General features: G+C 37.0%; 3 protein-coding genes and 1 long non-coding RNA gene across 4 annotated transcripts; 3 read left to right on the top strand and 1 right to left on the bottom strand.

The window, feature by feature from the left end:
• Positions 1-936: 936 nt before the first annotated feature.
• On the bottom strand, positions 937-11,987 carry LOC120167945. Its single transcript, XR_005520086.1, has 3 exons — positions 11,900-11,987; positions 8,916-8,919; positions 937-948 (listed from the first exon to the last, which is right to left on the bottom strand). It is a non-coding gene; the product is annotated as an uncharacterized LOC120167945 (long non-coding RNA).
• LOC120167942 (indole-3-acetaldehyde oxidase-like) lies at positions 1,642-14,514 on the top strand. Its single transcript, XM_039176836.1, has 11 exons — positions 1,642-1,895; positions 2,158-3,852; positions 3,946-4,199; positions 4,310-4,519; positions 4,705-4,923; positions 5,088-6,053; positions 6,132-6,227; positions 6,512-6,800; positions 6,892-7,136; positions 14,279-14,283; positions 14,475-14,514. The coding sequence occupies exons 1-9, from the start codon at positions 1,721-1,723 to the stop codon at positions 7,110-7,112; spliced, it is 4,125 nt and encodes a 1,374-aa protein (XP_039032767.1). The 5' UTR covers positions 1,642-1,720; the 3' UTR covers positions 7,113-7,136; positions 14,279-14,283; positions 14,475-14,514.
• Positions 9,158-10,031, top strand: LOC120167944 (transcription factor DIVARICATA-like). Its single transcript, XM_039176838.1, has 2 exons — positions 9,158-9,584; positions 9,725-10,031. Exons 1-2 carry the CDS (start codon positions 9,172-9,174, stop codon positions 9,972-9,974), a joined length of 663 nt encoding a protein of 220 aa, XP_039032769.1. The 5' UTR covers positions 9,158-9,171; the 3' UTR covers positions 9,975-10,031.
• Positions 14,515-16,446: 1,932 nt separating the features above from the next.
• LOC120167943 (protein STRICTOSIDINE SYNTHASE-LIKE 3-like) lies at positions 16,447-18,887 on the top strand. The gene is made up of 4 exons (XM_039176837.1): positions 16,447-16,879; positions 17,168-17,443; positions 17,925-18,092; positions 18,458-18,887. Exons 1-4 carry the CDS (start codon positions 16,551-16,553, stop codon positions 18,858-18,860), a joined length of 1,176 nt encoding a protein of 391 aa, XP_039032768.1. The 5' UTR covers positions 16,447-16,550; the 3' UTR covers positions 18,861-18,887.
• Positions 18,888-22,025: the final 3,138 nt, after the last annotated feature.

The following is a 22,025-nucleotide window of genomic DNA, read 5'->3' as shown; positions in this document are numbered from 1 at the left end:
TTGCCTACTAGAAGTTTACCTGGTCCAGTAAACTCGGAGGAGTTCATCACCTTGGAGGCATCTGGAGTTACGTGATGGGTCGCACCAGAATCAATAACCCACTGTTCACCTGAAGCCATGTGTGTTTGAGGAAGATTAGAACCAGTCTTACCACTACAAAGAGCACATCCTGATGAATCAAGAAGCACACAGTTAGTAGCACCCGATTCATTTCTGGACTGTGACGAACCAGACACCGCATTGACCCCAGGGAAGTCGCGATCAAATCTGTACCAACATCGATCGACCGAATGCCCATTCTTGCCACAGAGTTGACATTGAAGGCGGGCACGACCTCGATCACCAGATCGTCCCCCACGAGTTGACTCAGTCGAAGCAGCCACAGACCTTCCTTGAACCATATGCGCACTCATTGGAAAGCTCTCAGACTGAGAGTCAAACCCAGCAATCTGAGTCTCGGCGTCGACCAGCATGGAATAAACCTGATCTAATGAGAGTGACTCACGGGTGGTTGTAATTACGGCCATAAACGACTGATGCTCTCGTGGCAAGCCTTTAAAGATGCTCACAATGTGCTCGACTTGAGACACTGGGCTCCCACACGAGGCAAGGGCGTCACAGATCTCTTTGACTCAGATGAGATAAACTCGAATCGAGTCATCACCTTTCTTCATGGACTGAAGTTTGTAGTGAAGATTCATGACAGTAGTCGTGGACTGATTGGCGAAGAATTGCAGGACCATGTTCCAGACTGCGGCAGCCGACTCGGCACCCACAAATTGTGGCAGCAATGGAGCACTGATCGTGGAGAGAAGCCAGGACGCAAGCGCACTGTCTTGTGCCACAAAGTCTTCATGAGCTTCATTCACCACTGTGTCGCCATGCTCATTGACAACCGTTTCTGATGGAGCTGGTAGAGTGCCGTTCAACAACCGTTCGAGACGGTGACTGCGCACGGTGAGCAGGATCTGTTGCTTCCATAACAGGAAGTTCGTCTCGTCCAGCACGATATTCACTCGTTTGTTATGACTTTAACTAGTTGTAGTGCAAATCACTCAATTTCTCTGATTAATATTGAAAAACACCATGTCTCCAAAATAAAAGTTTTCATCTTTTTTTCTCTCATTCAACTCCGAGGGCTGAGACGACAACTAATAAAAAAAGTCGAAAAGGAAAAACATGTGTCACAATATAGGATATGTTGATATTTCAGCACACACGTCGATAATTATTATATGCTCATAATAATTATTAGGGTAAACTATACCAATGATCATCCAATTATAGTCTATTTTCATTTTGATCATTTTTGAATTCTTGTCAATCAGATCACTCAACTATTTAAATGCATTTAATCATGTCACTTACCGTTAACACTTATAGAATATACAAGTAACTATAACCAAATGTATAATTATGCCAATTTTACTAACTACCACATCATCACTTCCGTTAACTGTTAACGAAAAGTGACCTGATTGAATCTATTTAAATAGTTGGGCGACTTGATTGATAAGAATTCAAAATGATGGTCAAAATAAAAAGAGACTATAGTTGGGTGGTCACTTCTATAGTTTACCCTAATTATTAATATAAGGATATTGGAAGAGACTACCTAACCACCCAAACTCAACACCAACAGCAAAAAGTTGGAAACATCAAAGCTTCTCCCAAAGCTTCTTTCTTTCCAATCATCGGTTCTTTTATTAGCTTTGATGAAATGGTGAAGAACACCAACGGCGCCATGGATACAACAACAAAAACAAAGCAGAGTTTGGTTTTTGCTGTTAATGGACGGAGATTTGAGCTGTGTAACGTTGACCCTTCAATGACCTTGCTTGAGTTTTTGCGATACCAAACTCCTTTCAAAAGCGTCAAGCTCAGCTGCGGTGAAGGTTTTCCTTTTTTTCATCTCTCGTTTTATTATGTCTTCTTTGTATTTGCCTGCATCTGAATATGTTTTTGAATACAATGGATTGTAATGTGCAATTCTGTTAATTTATTTATTATTTATCATGGGTTTTCATTTTTTTATGAGCTTTGCACTATTTTTTTGGAGGCAAGTGAAGTGAATGTGCAAATCCTCCACTTTTAGCTTGTTTAGTCATGGATTCTATTTTAAGATGTTAATGAGATATTTGTTAACATGCCTTACAGGGGGATGTGGTGCCTGCGTTGTCCTGCTTTCGAAATATGATTCTGTTAGTGACAAGGTTGAGGACTTCACTGTAAGTTCGTGTCTCACACTGCTAGGCAGTGTAAATGGATGCTCGATCACAACGGCCGAGGGTATCGGGAACAGCAAGGATGGGTTCCACCCGATTCAAGAACGGTTTTCCGGTTTCCATGCTTCTCAATGTGGCTTCTGCACTCCTGGAATGTGTGTTTCTCTGTACTCGGCTCTCGTCAATGCCGAGAAGTCGGATGATCGACCCGATCCCTGCCCGGGATTCTCCAAGCTTACGGTTTCCGAAGCAGAAAAGTCTATTGCGGGAAACCTTTGTCGATGCACTGGCTACAGACCTATAGTCGACGCCTGTAAAAGTTTTGCCACTGATGTTGACATGGAGGATTTGGGGTTTAACTCCTTTTGGAGAAAAGGGGAAAACAATGAAGTGAAGCTGAGTAGATTACCTTTATACGATCACAAGAACGCAATTCGCGTGTTTCCCGATTTTCTAAAGAAGGAAACGACAGTTGGTGCCAATGTGGACTCTCAGAGATGCCGTTGGTTTAGTCCTGTTAGTCTTGAAGAGCTACAAAGTTTACTGCAAATGGCAGCTAATAAGGGAGCTCCGACCAAGATTCTTGTTGGCAACACTGGAACGGGTTATTACAAGGAGCTTGTGCACTATGACAGCTACATTGATTTAAGATATATTCCCGAGCTTTCGATCATTAGAAAAGATCCAACAGGGATTGAAATTGGAGCAGCTGTGATGATTTCTAAAGCTATCGAAACTTTGAAGGAAGAAAATCAAGGTGAATTCAATAAAGAAGCTAAACTGGTGTTCAAAAAAATCGGTGACCACATGGAGAAGATTGCTTCAAAGTTCATCAGGAATTCAGGTAGTGTTGGTGGGAATTTGATGATGGCCCAGAGGAAACATTTTCCATCTGATATTGCTACAATACTACTTTCTGTGGATACAATTGTGGAGATAATGACCGGTCAGAGTTGTTTAAAGCTTACACTAGAGGAGTTCCTTGGAAGGCCTCCACTGGATTCGAAAACTGTTCTATTAAGTATTAAAATCCCATGTTGGGAGTCAAACAGCTGTGTTTCTTCTGATGCTCACGATAAGTTACTGTTCCAAACATATCGAGCTGCACCGCGCCCCCTTGGAAATGCACTCCCGTACTTGAATGCTGCTTTCTTGGCTCAGGTATCTCTCCATGAGAGTTCTACAAGATATATGCTCAAAAACTGTCAGTTCGCGTTTGGCGCTTATGGAACCAAGCACGCTATTAGAGTGAAGGAGGTTGAGGAGTTCCTATGTGGGAAATTGCTAAGCATTAAAGTGCTGTATGAGTCTATTAAGTTACTTGAAACTTTGGTAATACCTGAAGATGGCACCTCTAGTCCAGCTTATCGATCAAGCTTGGCTGTTGGGTTCCTTTTTGAGTTCCTAAGCCCCTTAATCGATTCCCCTGTCGAAATTTCTAATGGCCTGGTTAATGGATATAATGGGGCTTCATTGTTCAAGGATTCAAATCAGGAGCGTGATCAGTTCGTTCAAACTGAATTCCCAACTTTGTTATCATCCTCAAAGCAGGAAATTCAGTTAAAAAATGAATATTATCCAATAGGACAACCAACGATAAAACTCGGAGCTATCCTCCAAGCTTCTGGTTTGTTATACCTTGCATGTTTACTTGAACTTTATTGACGATGAACACATTTGATCAAATTGTTTATGTTGCTTATTCCATTCAATTATATAGGTGAAGCTATTTATGTTGATGATATTCCTTCTCCAAAAGATTGCCTGTATGGAGCATTTATTTATAGCACAGAGCCTCGGGCAAGGGTGAAGGGCATAAAACTCAACCCCGGAACATCACCAGATGGAGTTATTACACTTATTACTTCCAAAGACATTCCTGGTTTGAATGTCGGTTCTATATCGACTTTTGGAACTGAACCTTTATATGCTGATGAGCTTACTGAAGGATTTGGTCAGCGGATTGCCTTTGTGGTAGTTCCATGACTATTGTTAATGTTGATGTGCTACAATGCTATATAAGTTTCTTTCATGCCTATGTCTCTCGAGTTTTTAGAACTTGATCATGGAAATTACGATTTCAGGTTGCAGATACACAGAAAAACGCAGACACTGCGGCTGCTCTTGCAGTGGTTGAATATGACAAGGAAAACCTAGAACCACCAATATTATCTGTAGAAGAGGCAGTTGAGAGATGTAGCTTTTATAAGGTTCCTCCTCCCCTTTATCCTAAACAGGTTGGCGATTTATCAAAAGGAATGGCTGAAGCTGACCACCAAATTCTCGATGCTCAGGCAAGTTCGTATATTTTTTGTTTCCTCTTTGAATAATGACCTCAGAAATCTATATTTATTTGGCATTCTTTGTTTAAATTTAACTATGCTACAATTCCTATGGTGTCATTACTTACTAGGGAACTAATGATAAAACTTTTATCATGGAAAACATGTTGATATTTTGGTTAAAATGTTCCATCTAGATCAAACTTGGGTCGCAGTACTACTTTTATATGGAGACACAAACCGCTCTTGCCATCCCAGACGAGGACGACTGCATGGTGGTATATAGTTCTATTCAATGCCCTGAGTATGCTCACAATACGATAGCTGGATGCCTTGGTGTTCCTGGCCATAACGTTCGTGTAAAAACTAGAAGGCTCGGAGGAGGATTCGGTGGAAAGGCTGTCAAATCCATGGCAGTATGTTCCTCTTTCTTCTTTTATACTTATATATTGATCATCTCTATCGAAATCATCATATTATGCGAAGACGAAAGTAAACTTCGGTGCATTGAATCTAATTGTACTTGTCTTGGTTATCCATTATAACTTATATATTATTTTGTTTTTTCATATATTGAAAGGTTGCATCAGCATGTGCAGTAGCTGCTTACAGATTACACCGTCCAGTTCGAGTTTATGTCAATAGAAAGTTCGATATGATAATGTCGGGAGGAAGGCATCCGATGAAAATAACTTACAGTGTGGGATTCAAAAGCAACGGGAAGATTACAGCACTGAAACTTGATATCTTGCTTGATTCAGGGATGTTTGTCGATGTAAGTCCGATAATGCCCGGTCATATGCTAGGTTCACTTAGAAAGTATGATTGGGGTGTTCTATCTTTTGATATAAAGCTCTGCAAAACTAACCTTCCCAGCCGAGCAGCGGTGAGAGCCCCGGGAGATGCACAAGCTTCATACATTTGTGAAGCTGTAATCGAACATGTTGCATCATACCTTTCGATGGAAGTCGATTCTGTTCGAAATATTAATCTCCATACTCACAACAGCCTTGGCTTCTTCTTCCCGAGTTCTGTAGGAGAACCTTTGGAATATACGTTACCTTCAATATGGGAGAGGTTGGCCACTACTTCGAGCTTTTACAAGAGGACCGAAATGGTTAAAGAATTCAATAGCTGTCATAAATGGAAGAAAAGAGGGATTTCAAGGGTGCCTATTGTCTACGAAGTGATGATGAGACCGACCCCGGGGAGAGTAAGCATACTACGTGACGGATCAATTGTTGTTGAGGTTGGAGGAATCGAGATGGGGCAGGGCCTCTTGACAAAAGTGAAACAAATGACTGCATATGGCCTTGGATTGGTTAAATGTGGTGGAACACAAGATCTATTGGATAAAGTAAGGGTCACTGAAGCCGATACTTTGAGTGTAATTCAAGGTGGTATGACTGCGGGAAGCACGACTTCAGAGTCAAGCTGTGAAGCAGTTCGACTCTGCTGCGACGTCCTGGTCGAAAGACTTATCACTGTCAAGGAAAAGTTGATGGAGCAAGTCGGGTCCGTAGAATGGGAGAGACTGATTCTTGAGGTAGCCATTTCTACTTCTTTGACATTTTCATGATCAGATGATAATCACAGTAATCACTTTTTCATCTCCGGTGTGCAGGCATATCTTAACTCTGTAAACTTATCAGCAAATGCATTATACGTACCAAACGTTTCCAGCATACGATATATAAACTATGGTGTGGCCGTAAGTGAGGCAAGTTTTCTCGACACGTCCCATTTAGCTTTCGGTTTCATGCTTGTATCACAAGTAATACAGTTCATGTCAAAGTACATTCTAATTCAAGCCGATGAACACAATATAATAGTCATATCCAGACCATAGTTTTTTTTATTCATGTTTGTATTACAAGTAATGCAATTCATGCCAAAGTACATTCGGCTTCGAGCCAGTGAACACCGTATAGTAGTCATAGTAGATCATGCCATAGTCTTAGATTGCTTTCGTAGTTTACCAGTTTCAGACAATCGATTCTGCAGGTGGAGGTAAACCTTATAACAGGTGAAACGATAATTCTTCGGACGGATATCATATACGACGGTGGTCAAAGCTTAAACCCCGCCGTCGATTTGGGACAGATTGAAGGAGCTTATGTTCAAGGAATCGGGTTCTTTATGCTTGAAGAATACCTCACAAATTCAGATGGATTGGTGATTACAGACAACACATGGACTTACAAGATCCCTACAGTGGACACCATTCCGAAGCAATTCAACGTCGAAATCCTCAACAGTGGACATCATAAAGACCGTATTCTTTCCTCCAAAGGCAAGTCATTCTATTACATTTGACTGCAATTCGAATTGTTGGATATCATACTTAGCTGTAAATTTGTATCCTTTTTTGTTATCCTTTGCAGCTTCCGGTGAGCCACCATTGACATTAGCAGTTTCGGTTCACTGTGCTACAAGAGAAGCCGTAAGAGAAGCGAGACGGCAAGTTCGTTCATGGGGCGGCGAAAACGAGGCTGGTGCGACATTAGTCCAATTGGAGGTACCTGCCACAATGCCTGTGGTGAAGGAGCTTTGCGGGCTTGACTCTGTTCAGAAGTACTTGCAGTGGGCAATTGGCAAAAAATGAGGGTAAAACCTTTAGTATCTTTGTGTGTGTGTGTGTACACACGTACGTACGTATTCACACGTAAAATACTACAAGGTGGGAGATTTCTTCACACTGAAGCAAATATCATAATTTATACATATGTATATGGAAAGCCGTATGTGTACATTTTGAAAGGGGTGGATGTATACAAAACTGACCAGAAATAAGCTTTGTTTTCATTTCATGGGTGATTTTATGGATAGGCTGAATTGAATCAATTTAGATTAGGCCCGTAAATGAACTGAACGTTCAGCGAACCGTGCGTCGGGAAGTTCGTTTATGTGCGTTTATTTATCAAATGAACGAACATGAACAAGATTTTTTGTTCGTTTAATTAAATGAACGAACATGAACATAGGTCTCGTTCGTTCATTTACGTTCGTGAACGTTCGGTTGTGTTCGTTTATGTTCGTTCGATTATGTTCGTTTATGTTCATTCATTTATATTTAACTCAATCTTCTTAAATCAATTTTTGTGATCAATTTGTAAGTATCTTAAAAATATTAATTAATCTGATATTCTGATGACCAACTCCATAATTAACCTAATTTTATTTGGAAAACCCAACAATATTAACATGGTTTAGTTCTTTTTGAACGATCCATAAGCTGCATACCTAGCACCGTCAATATCCACTGCGCCGGAATCCTATGTGACTGCGCCACCAGTTGATTATCCGATGAGCAAAGAGGAGTCCCAGAAACTGGTTGCTTTCGAAACCAAGTCCAAAGGTGATGGATTTCAGAAGGGATGTTAAGTATTAAGCACTGTTTCTTCTACTGAAATAATCTTCTTTTCTTTCATATATAATGGAGTATTCGAATTTACAAGTAAATAGTGATCAACCAGCAACCCAAGTCAGCTTACTTTGAACTCAAGAACCCAATAATAGTGAGGCATTATTCCATAGGTTGAGAAGTTCTTTAACGCGTTTCATCAAACAAATTTTGTGCGCCATCCGGATATAGAAGTTTAGCCAGCCGAGAAAGAATGGTTTTTGATGTATGAGTTGGTGTGAACAATAAAGTAACCTACTTCTCTCATCTCCCAATTTTCAACTTCTACATAGAACGAAGCTAAGGACATGTTTGTTTGATCCCCAAGGATTAAGGTCGACAATCACATGAAACATAATTTGTGTTCATCTCGACTGTTGTTAAAGGAGAGAGGAAGAAAAAAAGTGGAGGAACGCTATGCAATCCCACATCAGTAGCAAACAAGCAACTCAGGGTTGGTAACTTATATAAAAGAAGATGGGGGAGAATAGGTTTAAGCATCTTTGCGCTTGGGGCAATGTCGAGCTTGAATCGAGCTCTGAATCGAGCTTCAATTGAGCTTGAGTCTCGAGTTTTAATCGAGCTCTTAATTTTTTTTGAGTTCGAGCCTTTTCGAGTTTGAGTCGAGTTTCAATATTATATTTCAAGTTCGAGTCGAGCTTGATAATTTTATGCTCGTGAGTTTTCGAGTTAAGCTGACTTTGAAAGTTTTCGAGTTCGAGTCGAGCTCAGCAATACTCGAGCTCGACTTGGCTCGTTTACACCCCTAGGTAGGGTATCTAATGTTTATGTTCGCATTCATTTATGTTCGTGTTCGTTTTTGTTCGTATTCGTTTTTTTTATTGTTCATGTTCGTTTTTGTTATTGTTCATTTATGTTCGTTTTTATATTCCTTAATAAACGAACATGAACAAAAAAAAATTTATTCGTTTATGTTCATTTATTTATTAAATGAACGAACATGAATATACATCCGTTCATGTGCGTTCGGTTCGTTTAGTTTACATGCCTAATTTAGATCATATCCAAAATACCTTTTATAATTAAAAAATCAAATAGAAAAATAATATAATTTTTTTAAAAAAAATACAAATTACATAGAAGCCGTGCTGAATAAGAACTCTAAGCTGATGCAAATACTGACAAAAAGAACTCAAAATCTATTTTTTAAACCAACAAATTTATCTTCTTCTCTTTCTTCTCATGTTTATCCAAACAAATTCAAAATTCACAGTCTTCAACGCAAACTCGAAAACCTCAAATGAAAACCTTATTTAATACCAAGAACATCGGCATGTACCGAGATCACGACGACAGTAGTAATCCGTTGTTGATTGAATCGCCGGGGACGACCAACTGGGCGTTTTTCGAGGACAAGATATTTGAGCGGAGTTTGGTTGCGTTTCCGGAGGGAACCCCTGATCGGTGGCAGATGATCGCCGCGTTGATTCCGGGAAGATCCGCCGAAGAAATTAAACAGCATTTCGATATGCTGGTTCATGATGTTCATGAGATCGATGCCGGTCGAGTTCAGGTTCCGAATTACGCCGACGATTCGGTGATGTCGGATTCGGAGTTGGATTCGAATAATCAAATCTATTTCGGTTCGAAGTCGAAGCAGCAAGGAGACAGTGAAAGGAAGAAGGGAACTCCATGGACGGAAGAGGAACACAAGTACGTCAAATTTCACTTTATTAGTTGATTTGAAATCACTCAACAATGTTAGAATTTGAATGATTGTTTGTGAAATTTGAAGTTTTGATGCCCTAAACAGAATGATTAATTGTGCCGTGATTCGTTTGAATGGATAACAGGCTATTCTTACTTGGGTTGAGTAGATTCGGAAAGGGAGATTGGCGGAGCATATCAAGAAACGTGGTGGTGACTCGGACATCGACTCAGGTGGCTAGCCACGCTCAGAAGTATTTTCAGCGGCAGAATTCAATGAAAAAGGAGAGGAAAAGATCGAGCATCCACGACATTACCACCGTCGATACCCATGTGACGGATCTGCTCGTCGAACAGAACATGGTTCCGGGTACTGTTCGACAGTTGCCTCGTTAGGTAGGAAAACATGGGTATCCCAATCCAAGATAAGATCGGAGCTCCAAAACAATGTACATAAGGCAATTCATTACACCCCATGGATTTAGCTTGTTCAGATATTTTGGTGTACGTACACTGATTCGGTACGAGTTTGATTCGTTGATTACCAACTTTGTTCTTACCAAGGTTACGAAAATGAATGAGAATTTAGAGATGTTATCACTACACCTTGTTCAGTCCCATTCAAAAACGCCCATTAACCGGGTCAACTTTAAACATTGAGAAATATCGTCGGTGAACCTAAAATTCTCTCAGTATTCTTCTGGTCCCGCCGTTGTTTAGTCTTGATAAGAAGGTCAGTGAAGAGATTTCGTGAGGAATTCCTATTTAATTTAGTGGAGATGGGTATATTTCTTTCGATATTGAAATTATATTCAAATACAAATAGCTTACCACGTCTAGAAATATATCGCTCGCATTATATTTTGATACATCAAAAATAATACTCATTAAATAGTAAGACAATATTATATTAAAAACTCCATTAATTATTTTAACATTAATCCTTTCAGAGACTTATTTTTAAAAAAGTCCTTCAAATTGCACACGTAAAATTACCTCCCATCTTATCCAGCACGAGAATGTGTCTCGCGTGCATTTTTCAGATTATTTAGTACCTCACGTTTCTCAGAATGTGAGGTCCATGAGGTATTGGGATATTATATTTCGTAGAAATTTTGAGATTTAATATTTGAAAAAATTTACGTACTTTACGCTTCGTATAACGGCTTTGAGGAGTGCGATGACCACTACAAATAGGTCTCCGTCGACTAGAATTCCTCACACCTTGCTTAAAAAAAATTCTCACATATATTCTCTTTCTCATATTATTATAGTCGGACTGTTGAAAACTGATCTTCCAAACTGGCATGAAAATTTGGAGGTAATTTTTATTTATTTATTTATTTTAAATTTATGTATTCATTTGTTTCTAATTTATTTATTTATTTATTTTGATGGATTTATTTATAAAAACGACTACTGGACAAAAAATACAAATATAAATTTTAGAAAAACGACTACTGGACAAGCGGAAGAGAAAGAGAGAGTAAAATGGAAGCAATGGGACCATTGTTGTGATCATTTATTCTCTATAAATGGCTACCACTCTCCATTCCCACATCCTGAATCAACAGTCTCATTGGACTACAGCTTTATCATCTCTCTCTGTCTCTCTCTGTGTGTGTGTTCCTCTTGTTTCTCCCTGTATTGTTTTCCAGCTAGTTGTTTCCAGTAAGTTCAAAGTTCGAACTTTTATTTTTCAGAACACCTTCTACCAATATAACATTTGCATCCATTCTTCTGCCATTTTCAAGGTTGAATCTTTACCGTTAAATTCAAACTACTGGTTTAATTCTGTATGAAGTCGTACTTAAAGTTTCAGTTTTTAGCTTAATACAATTCCAACTTTCTTTAAATATTCAGTCTTTCAGAGAGAAAGCTTGATCTGTGAACTGGAAAAAAATGGGGAGATTTGCAATACCCAAGTTGGGATTTGTACTTTTATGCTGCTTGGCAAATACAAAGACCCAAAGCAGCCATTGGCTGCTAGAATCAAAGACTTAATGAGTAGGATGACTTTGGCTGAAAAGATTGGCCAAATGACTCAGATCGAGCGCTCTGTTGCCACCCCAGATGTCATGAAGAACTACTTCACTGCTATATAAAACCCAAACCATCTTTATAGGCAGCCATTAACATGACTTGTTTTTGTTCCATGGTTGTATATTTATTGGCAGTTCCTCTGCGATTTGCTCAGCTGGTTTCACTTTGCGTGTGGATACGTTAATGGTGTTTTGATAATGAAAAATGAGTTGTGTTGTCATTGGATGTGGTTTCATGTTTTGTTGCAGGGAGTGTTTTGAGTGGTGGAGGGAGTGCACGATGCAGAAGGCGGCTTTATCCACCCGTCTCGGGATTCCGATGATATATGGGATTGATGCAGTTCATGGGCATAACAATGTGTATAAGGCCGCTATTTTTCCTCATAATGTTTGTCTTGGAGTGACCAGGCAAGTTTATATTCATTTCCCATAGATATGGACTAGAGATTTAAACAGTTTGGCCTGTATTTGTGGGTGAAAGTTTGATAAATTACGATTTGCATATTCGTTTAAATAATTGAACAATTCAACCATGAATTTGGTATTCCATACTATGCTTTTTGGAACATCAAGAAAGTGGACAACATTCTGAGAATTTCCTGCAAGAAGAACAATGAGAGTATAAAGTGACATTATAATTGTTCATCGGAACCATTTAAGGAACTTTGTTTTTAATCTGCAGGGATCCTCAACTTATCAAGAAGATTGGAGATGCAACTGCACTTGAAGTTAGAGCCACAGGAATCCCATATGTTTTTGCGGTAATTAAGCACGATAACATTGCTCGGATGCTGAAATATGATGAAAAGAGTAGACAGTGTGCACTAATTGTTTGCTCGTACTTTTTTTTTTTTTTTGCTGTCAATCTTTCACAGGTGTGCAGAGATCCGAGGTGGGGTCGATGCTATGAAAGCTATAGTGAGGATCATAAGATTATACCTGGTTTACAAGGAGACCTCCCTGCCAATTCTAAAAAGGGTGTTCCCTTTGTTGCTGGAAAGTAAGTCTCTTTATTATAACCAACCATCTAATAAGTCTAGTGTTTCTAATACAACGTATAATGCCAATTTCCCAAAAGTAAAAGTTCCCAAGTTTGTCGTAGATCTTGTAGACATCTTTAGGTGTAATCATGTGGTTGGGTTCATTGTGGGGCATTTAGCCCTCTAAATATAAGACATTTGAATAATGAAGCAAAGTACTAGGTCCAGAAAGTCTTTTCTATACCATACCTTGTTAGGTAGATGAGGCTCCATTATCTGCTCTGCTGCTTGCAAAGTTGTTAGCTACTATGTCACTCAGATTTGGATGTGAATGTCAGATACGGATATGTGTCCGACATACTTCTATGTTTTTCTTGTGTTTAGAGGGTCCATGAATGATAATACGGACATGGATAGCTGCTGCTAAAGTCCACTGTTGGGAAGAAAAGTAACTTGGTAAAGTAGTTATGTTGATTTATAACTTCTCTTACCGTACATTTCCGAATTAGGTCCCCTAGATTTGAGAATTAATCAATTTTGATCACCAAGATTAATTCTTAATTTTTAGTTAGGTCCTAATTTTAATTTAATTTAATAAATTTACACCCCAAGGGAATTCAACTTGGGTCCCAAGGGTAACATGTGCATGCCTTAACCATGAGCTAATTCTCACGCATGTTATTAAGATAATACATATGTTATATAACTTGTTCAAGTTTAGGCAGAAAAAAATTAAAATAACTTAATTAGATTTGAACCCAAAATGAATTAGTAATCAAGCAAGCCTTAACCAATGAGCTAAATCTAATATTCAGGAATCAATTATAATATATTATATATTATAGTTAATGATAAAATAAAACGGATAAGTGAGAACTTACATTTAGGCCAATTGAGAATTTGACAACACTTAAATCACTAAAATAAATCTAATAGTTTATTTATAATTGATTTAAAATTTCAATATTTTCAAACTAAATTTACTGTTTTCATATTTATTTTTTAATGATTATATATATATATATAATCATTAAAAAATAGTTTAATGTTCAAATTATAATATATATATATATATATAGTTAATGATAAAAATTAAATTATATTATAGTTAATATTCAAATTATAATCATAAGATTATGACATGTGCCACAATTTGATTGAAGAAATAAATTTATTAAATTAAATTGAAATTATGACCTAATTAAAAATTAAGATTAAAGTTAATATTGGTGATCAAATTGATTAATTCTAAAATCTAGGGGGTTTAATCAACAAATTTAATACATGACTAGAATAAAAGATTTTAAAGTTAATACTCAAATTAAGGTATTAGACAAATTAAAAACATGATCAGGATCAAATTGGATTAAATGAAAATCCAAGGAAACAAATCATATATAAGTAGTGATCAAAATGGAAGAAAACAAAGTAGGATGCCAGCTTCGCGAATACATAACTTTACAAGGACTCATATCGTAATTATACCAATTTTTAACTGCCATGTAAATACATCTGTTAAATGTTAACGGTGTGTGGCTATTTTGAACTCATTTAAATAATATAGTGGTTATATTGACGCAAATTTGAAAATGATGGTCATTTCACGACCTAGCCCATAGTTATGTAGTCATTTATGTAGTTTACCCTTATTTTTTAAAGTCTCACTCTTAAGTTCGAGCACTAAAAACAACAAAAATAATTTATAAAGTGTAAACTAGAATAATGAGATTTCATTATGAAATTATCGAGAATCTTTAAAACAAACTCTACTTTATAATCATCATAAGTTAATGAAAAAATCTGCTTATTTGATAAAACTATAAACTTGATGAAAAAAATAGACGGGATGTATAAACTTTCGATGTTTATATGCTTTTGTGTGTGTGTATATATATATATATATATATATATATGGGTTAAGATCCACTTATGTGGATGAAAAAAATATACTAGATGTATAAAACATATATAGGTTATGATCCATTTACAAATCAAACAGTGTCTTGTGTCACTGGTGCCAAGTGTAATGACATGTGTGACCATATGATTGGGCAATTAAATTTATTTTTAATATATTTTCTCACCAATTAGAGAGTGACACGTGTCACCTCTAGAGGAAAAAAAATTGGACGCTTAAATGATACCCAATAGGAATCCAACATGGAGTTTTTGGGTTGAAGAAGCAAGGCTCAACCGTTGAGCCAATGCAATTGGTTCAAATTTGACTACATATGTTATTTATGTTGTATATATGTGTGTGAGAGAGATTATTATTAAACTAAGCTGATTATAAAGTAGTATATGCTTTAAATATTCTCAGTCATTTGGTGATGAATGCAGCGACACCTGGTATTCGAACACGTGACATCTAAGAACAACAACGATTACTTTTAACACGGAGGTAAATTGGTTTGTACAACCTAAAAATATATTTTATTCTTATCTTAACTTAAAAACATATTTTAGACTTTATCTTAACTTAAAAAATATATTTTATTCTTATCTTAACTTATTACATAAATTATATTCTTTACTTAAATTATTAAATATATTATATTCTTACCTGAAATTATTAAATATAATTAATTATTATTTTAACTTAAAACATATCTTTTATTATTATCTTAACTTAAAAATATATTTTTATTTTAACTAGAAAAATATATTTTTAATTTTGTCTTAACTACAAAAAATATATTATATTTTTATCTTAAATTTAAAATATTATCATAATAAAATATATATATTTAATTTAAGATAAGAATAAATTATATTTTTAATTTAAGATAAGATTAAAATATATATTTTAAAATTAAAATAAGAATAAACTATATTTTTAGGTTACGAAAAGAATAAAATATATTTAATATGTTGAGATAAAAAAAATTAATGTTAAAATGTAAAATTAACTTAATATGTGAATTTAAGTTAATATATATAAAATAATAAGAATTTAAGTTTACACTAATATACAAAATAAATAACATATGTAGTCAAATTTAAACTAATTAACTTCATTGACTCAATGGTTGAGTCTTGCTTCATTAACCCATGAATCCCATGTTTGATTCTTATGGGTATCATTTAAGTGCCCAAAATTTTCTTTCCTCTAGAGGGTGACAGGTCTTATCTTCTGATTAGTGAGAAATATGATAGTGACACATGTAATTACATTACCAGTGACACATGACATCATTTGATTTAAGGGTTAAATTTATTTTATTAAAATTAAGACCAAATTGATAGAATATATAAATAATAGTGACCAAATGTGTAATTATACTAAATATTTTAATTTCGACATTAGTTTCTTCATTAAATATTAACGAAAAGTGGCTTAATTGAATACATTTTAATAGTTGAGTGATATGGTTGATAAAATTTCAAAAATGATGGTCAAAATGAAAAGGAGAAATACTTAGGTGATCACTGATATAATTGATCATTTATTTTAAATAATTTATCTTTACTATTTTAACTAATTTATAATTATATGTTGAATCTTTTAGAATTTTAAATTTTTATAAATTAAATCAATGATGTTCATCGTCAATGACGCTACTCGTAGAGGGTAGTAGAATTTTTTTATCATTTAATCAAAATTTTAAACTAAAACCAAACAATTGAAGAATCATCTACCCTTCTCATTTCCAAAGATACAAACAAAGATTTGAACCTAAAGCCAAAGATAACTTGATCACATTATAAACCTAAAACCAAAGATTTGAAGAAGCACCTACCCTTGTCATTTCATTATCTACCAATTACCAAAATGTTGAGGCAGCATAAATGAGATCTACCTAACCCCCTACCCGTCCATTAAAGCATACAAACAAAGGGTTTCTTGCTTACCTGATAAAGGTTCAAACTTTAGCTGAAGAACTCACTTATTTTCTGTTTCAAGCTTTTATTTTTACTTTTATTTTTTAATTTTCTCAAATTTTGTAGCCATGACTCCAATGGGATTTTTTGGTTTACTGTTTTTGCTGCTTGCTTTGTACTGTGGGATAGACCCTTTTAAGAAAAGTGCAATCTCTGAATTCCCTGACTTCGAGGCTCACAAGGTGGATATGCCTCCATGGGAACTGGTTCCCACGGATAGGGACAATGATAATTTGCTTCAGAAATCGGAGATTAAGTTCTTGAACCAGGTTCAGGGTCCCGAAAGCATTGCATTTGACCCTCTTGGTCGTGGCCCTTACACTGGTGTTGCTGATGGTCGTGTTCTTTTCTGGGATGGTAAAAAATGGAAGGATTTTGCTTATACTTCCAGCAATAGGTCAGTTTTCAAGTTCTTGCTAATGTGCTTCTGTTTTATCCATTTCGATAGTTTTAGTTGCAGAGTTAGATTATGTTACATATTTGTATTCACTGACTGAACTAAAAGCCAGTTGAATGATCAATACTGCAGAAACTGGGTGCTTCTATATGGATTTAGGGAACTGTTCTGAATGTCCAATTAATCAAAAAGAAAAGAAACATGATTTTTGTTTTGTTTTTGTTTTTGGGATTTATTGGAAATGAATCTCTCTCAAACACTAAGCCATTGTGTAATTTGGGATTTCAGGTCAGAAATATGTAATCCGAAGCCATCACCGTTGAGTTACCTACCGAATGAGCATATCTGCGGTAGGCCTTTGGGCCTTCGGTTTGATAAGAACACCGGTGATTTGTACATTGCGGATGCATATTTGGGGTTGTTCAAGGTAGGCCCGGAAGGCGGTTTAGCGACATCGCTTGTAACTGAGGTAGACGGAGTGCCCCTTAGGTTTACCAATGACCTTGACATTGATGATGAAGGAAACATATATTTTACTGATAGCAGCAGCAAATTCCAGCGAAGGTAGGTTTTAAATAACTTTGTTGAAGTTCATAATGCCTTTGGAAAACGACTGAATTGGCATTCGAATGCCACCTGTTTCTACTAATGAAATTATTTGATTTTGCCAATACTTCCTTTTATACTATGTCTTACTTTATATGGTTGGAAATCATTTGATTCATAGTGCATATATATTCTTTGATTATTGTCTCTGTATGAGCATTCCTCAGCCTTGAGGGTGTAAGGGTTCTTCACAATGCTCCGAAATATCCGAGAATCATGCATGTGCCTGAGTCCTGATGGCTCCTTAAGTTACCTGCATTGCTTTTTAGCTTACATCCCAGGATGGGATACTTCTCTTGCATTTTTACATCACCCATATCAGTTTGTGTAACTTACACTCGAGAAAACTTTCTGTTTACTACATTAATTTCTTCCTCAAATGACCCCAACATGCTGAGTGCAGATTATTAGTAATTAGTTCTGACACGGTAGTATTCAGGAACTTCATGCAGCTTGTTTTTTCTTCGGAGAAGAGCGGGAGGTTGCTAAGGTACAACCCGCACACAAAGGAAACCTCTGTCCTTCAGAGAAATATCCAATTTCCGAATGGTGTATCCGTAAGCAAAGATGGTTCTTTCATTGTACTTTGTGAAGGATGTTCTGGAAGGTAAGCTTGCTTCTTCATTTCCTCAAATATTGTTGCCCTATATACGCATGTACTATAGCGGTATAGCCATTAAAAATGCTATTCATTTCGATTTAAATCCGAAGATGACATTTAACACTTGTAGAACCCATTTCACTTCAACTCATGCAGTAAAAGCCGATACTGGAGTCCAGGAATTTTGAAAAGATCGTGTTTAGAAAAATGGTAGTTGCCAACGGTGATTAGTAGATCGTTTTTTTTCCTTTACCAGGAGTTTCTTTTTTGTCACTAATTGACTGGATTTCAGAGGAGATGCAGATATTAAAAACTTCCAAGACTGTTCAAAGTTGGTTTATAATAGTTTAACTGCTGCTATGTGATTACAGATTGCTCAAGTACTGGTTGAAAAGTGAGAAAGCAGGGAGTTCCGAGATGTTTGCCATCTTACCGGGATTCCCGGACAATGTCCGAACGAACAAAGATGGTGAATTCTGGGTAGCAATGCATTGTCGCAGGTCCACGTACGCTCATGTAATGGGATTAAACCCGAACCTCAGGAAATTCGTTCTCAAGCTCCCCATATCCGCGTACATCCAATACCTGCTTCAGATTGGCGGTAGGCAGCACGGAATTGTTGCGAAATACAGTCCAGAAGGAAAGCTGTTGCAGGTCTTGGAGGATAGCGAAGGGAAGGTTGTGAAAGCTGTTAGCGAAGTCGAAGAGAGGGATGGCAAGCTCTGGCTAGGGAGTGTTCTTATGCCCTTTGTGGCAGTTTACGACTTGGCCTGAGTTGAAAGGCAAAGTCTTCGGTAATAATAACTTGTCAAAGTTGTTTTTCTTTCGTCAAACCAAGTCATCAAGGTTTTGGGATGTAAATGGACAGAGACACGAATTATATCGTATAACGTTTGTTTATGTTTATTTATCGTATAACGTTCATGATTTAATCGTTAAGCTAAAACATGAACACAATTGAGAAACTTGGAATTATAAATGGAAAATCAAACAACGTAAAATCTCTGAATCGGCTTTTTTTTTGGAATTTAATTCATTGCTGGGCGATTTGACCAACACTGTTTAACCGAATATTTATCTTTTTAGCACCGTTTGATATATATTTTCCGAAGTGGCATCCTTTCGGTTGAGCTGGCGAAAGGCGTATCCTCGGGGACGCGCTTTACCCAGATTTTCGCTGAGTTGGATGCCACGTGTTGAAGGCGCATCCCCGGGGACGCGCCTTCCCGGGATTCTGATGACTCGGCTGCCACGTGTGGAAGGCGCATCCCCGGGGACGCGCCTTCCATTAAATGCCATAAATGCCCCCATCCGTTTTCCCCTAACTATCCCTCCTCTTCCCCTATATAAACCCCCTCAACCCTCCCTCATTCTTCGCACCAAAATCATGTTCTCCTCTCTTATATAACTCAAATTCTCCAACTATTTGAGTTTTAAATTTTTTATTAGTGGTAAGAAATTTATTTTTATGTTAGTATTTTTTTAAATAGTTATTATATTTTATATTAATATAATTATATAAATATTATTTTATTAAAATAATATTTATATAATTATTATTTATTTAGAATTATTAATTATTTTTTTGTGTGCTAATTATATTGTTTTGTCTACAGTTATAATGGAAAACGAAATGCTGCTGCGATTGGATGTTGATCATATCTCCAGACATTTTAGTGATATGGTAATATTTTTTATAATTAATGTTACTATTTAAATTTATTTTTAATTTAAAGTTATTATGAATTTATATTAATTTTAATTTTTTATAATGTATATTATTTAGGATACTGATCGTATTTTAGAGACTTTTATTAAAAATCCACGTATACCGACACAAGAACGTATTTTGCCATATTTGGCTTCTGCCGGGTTCGGGTATATTGCAATAATTATTGGCGGTTGCAAACTCGAACCTGTCCTAATTTCTGCACTGATTGAGAGGTGGAGGCCCGAGACACACACTTTTCACCTTCCATGTGGAGAGGCTACAATTACATTGGAGGATGTCTCTATGCATCTGGGGCTTCCCGTCGACGGAAATATGATGTGTGGTATGGCGGATGGTGATTGACAGTTAATGTGCATTGATTATCTTGGAGCTGATGTGCCTCGGGCATATATTCTATGAATAATTGGAGAATATTGATGTCCGACAAATCTCGCAACCAGGTGCATTGTATGTGGTTGCGGCATCTGATCGATTTTGATGAAGCTGGAAGATATAGTTGGGGCGCTGCAGTTTTGGCATTTCTCTTTAGAGAAATAGTCGGGTGACGAATTATAAAATTGCTATCGATGGTCTCATGCTTCTACAATCATGGGCGTGGTTCCGTATCCTTCTTATGCCCGATCGTGAATTGCCATAACGTATTCCCCTTATTGTGAGGTTGATGTCCGACAAATCTCGCAACCAGGTGCATTGTATGTGGTTGCGGCATCTGATCGATTTGATGAAGGAAGATATAGTTGGGGGCGCTGCAGTTTTGGCATTTCTCTTTAGAGAAATATGTCGGGTGACGAATTATAAGAAAATTGCTATCGATGGCGTCCATGCTTACAATCATGGGCGTGGTTCCGTATGCCGTTCTTATGCCCGATCGTGAATGACCATACGTATTCCCTTATTGTGAGGTAATTTTCGAACTAATTTTGATTTAAATATTTTTAATTAAATAGGGTGATTTAGTTTATTTATATTTTCATAGGTGGTCGATGAAAGAAGAACCATAAAGTATACCTATTGAGTTAGAGGAAATTCGTTACTTATTGATACGAAAGCTGGGTCTGAGGTATGTTTTAAATCTGTTTAAATATTAATATTTTAATTTAAAATGCTAGATATAATTAGAATATTTTATTTATTTGAATTGTATATTTATATTTCAGTTTCAGTGGATACCTTATGCGAGCGATGAAGTGAAGGCTTGCATCCCACACACCTTAGTGGGTCATTAGAGGTATGGATGTCGGTTATACCTCTTATATGTTATGCTATTATTGAGTGGCATCCAGTTGATCGCGTGCTCCGTCATTATGGTTGTACGCAATATATTCCTGGAGCACCTAGGAATTTAGACGACGTGCATAACATAGATAGCAGGAAAGAAAGAGGTTAACTGGGTGGTGAGACACAGAGATTGGATTGCGCTTTGGGAGAACCGATATGCACTGTTGGCCCCTCGACAATATTACGCTGAAACTGGTCATATGGTTACGGATAACTATATGGACTGGTTTAATGAAAATGGAGAGAAGGCGCTACCGGTTCTGCATCAGTCCCACCACAACATCCTTATCCGCCGATGCCGCAGGGGTACATGCCCAGCCCTTCACTTCATATTCCAAGCCCACCAGTTCATATGCCATCTCCGCAGGGTTACATTCCGAGCCCGCAGGGTTACATTCCTAGCCCGCCAGGTTACATTCCGAGCCCGCAGGGTTACATTCCTAGCCCGCCAGGTTACATGCCTAGCCCGCAGGGTTTTATACCATATGGAGGTGCATATACGACTATGTTTAATGAGCATATGTTCATATATTATTTGGCTGGTGGTGCTTCTCCGCAGATACCTCAATCTCCATCTGGATCACAGACATCGATGCCAATGTTTCCATAGTTTTCACAGTTCCCGGGGAGCGGTGGGATTGTTACTAGCACTCATTCAGAGTCGTTATTTTATACAGGCCCTTCAGCCCCTTCAACGTCATCTACACCAAATGAAGAAAATGTTGATGATGATGATAGTGAAGATGAGGAGACTGAAGAACAAGCTCCACAAAGAAATCCTCCACGAAATAGACAACCACCGCCATGTGGAACTCATTCGAGAAGACGACATCGGTGATCCAGTTGTATTTTAATGTTATTTAAATAGTTATATTTCAGAATTTTGTAATTTGGTTATGTTATTTAAATGTTTCATGGTTGTTACATAC

This window comes from Hibiscus syriacus, unplaced genomic scaffold (assembly GCF_006381635.1).
Source record: "Hibiscus syriacus cultivar Baekdansim isolate YM2019G1 unplaced genomic scaffold, ASM638163v2 tig00111708_pilon, whole genome shotgun sequence".
Classification (NCBI taxonomy): domain Eukaryota; kingdom Viridiplantae; phylum Streptophyta; class Magnoliopsida; order Malvales; family Malvaceae; genus Hibiscus; species Hibiscus syriacus.
Note: the sequence above shows the minus strand (reverse complement) of the source record. Positions and strands in the feature narration are given on the sequence as shown.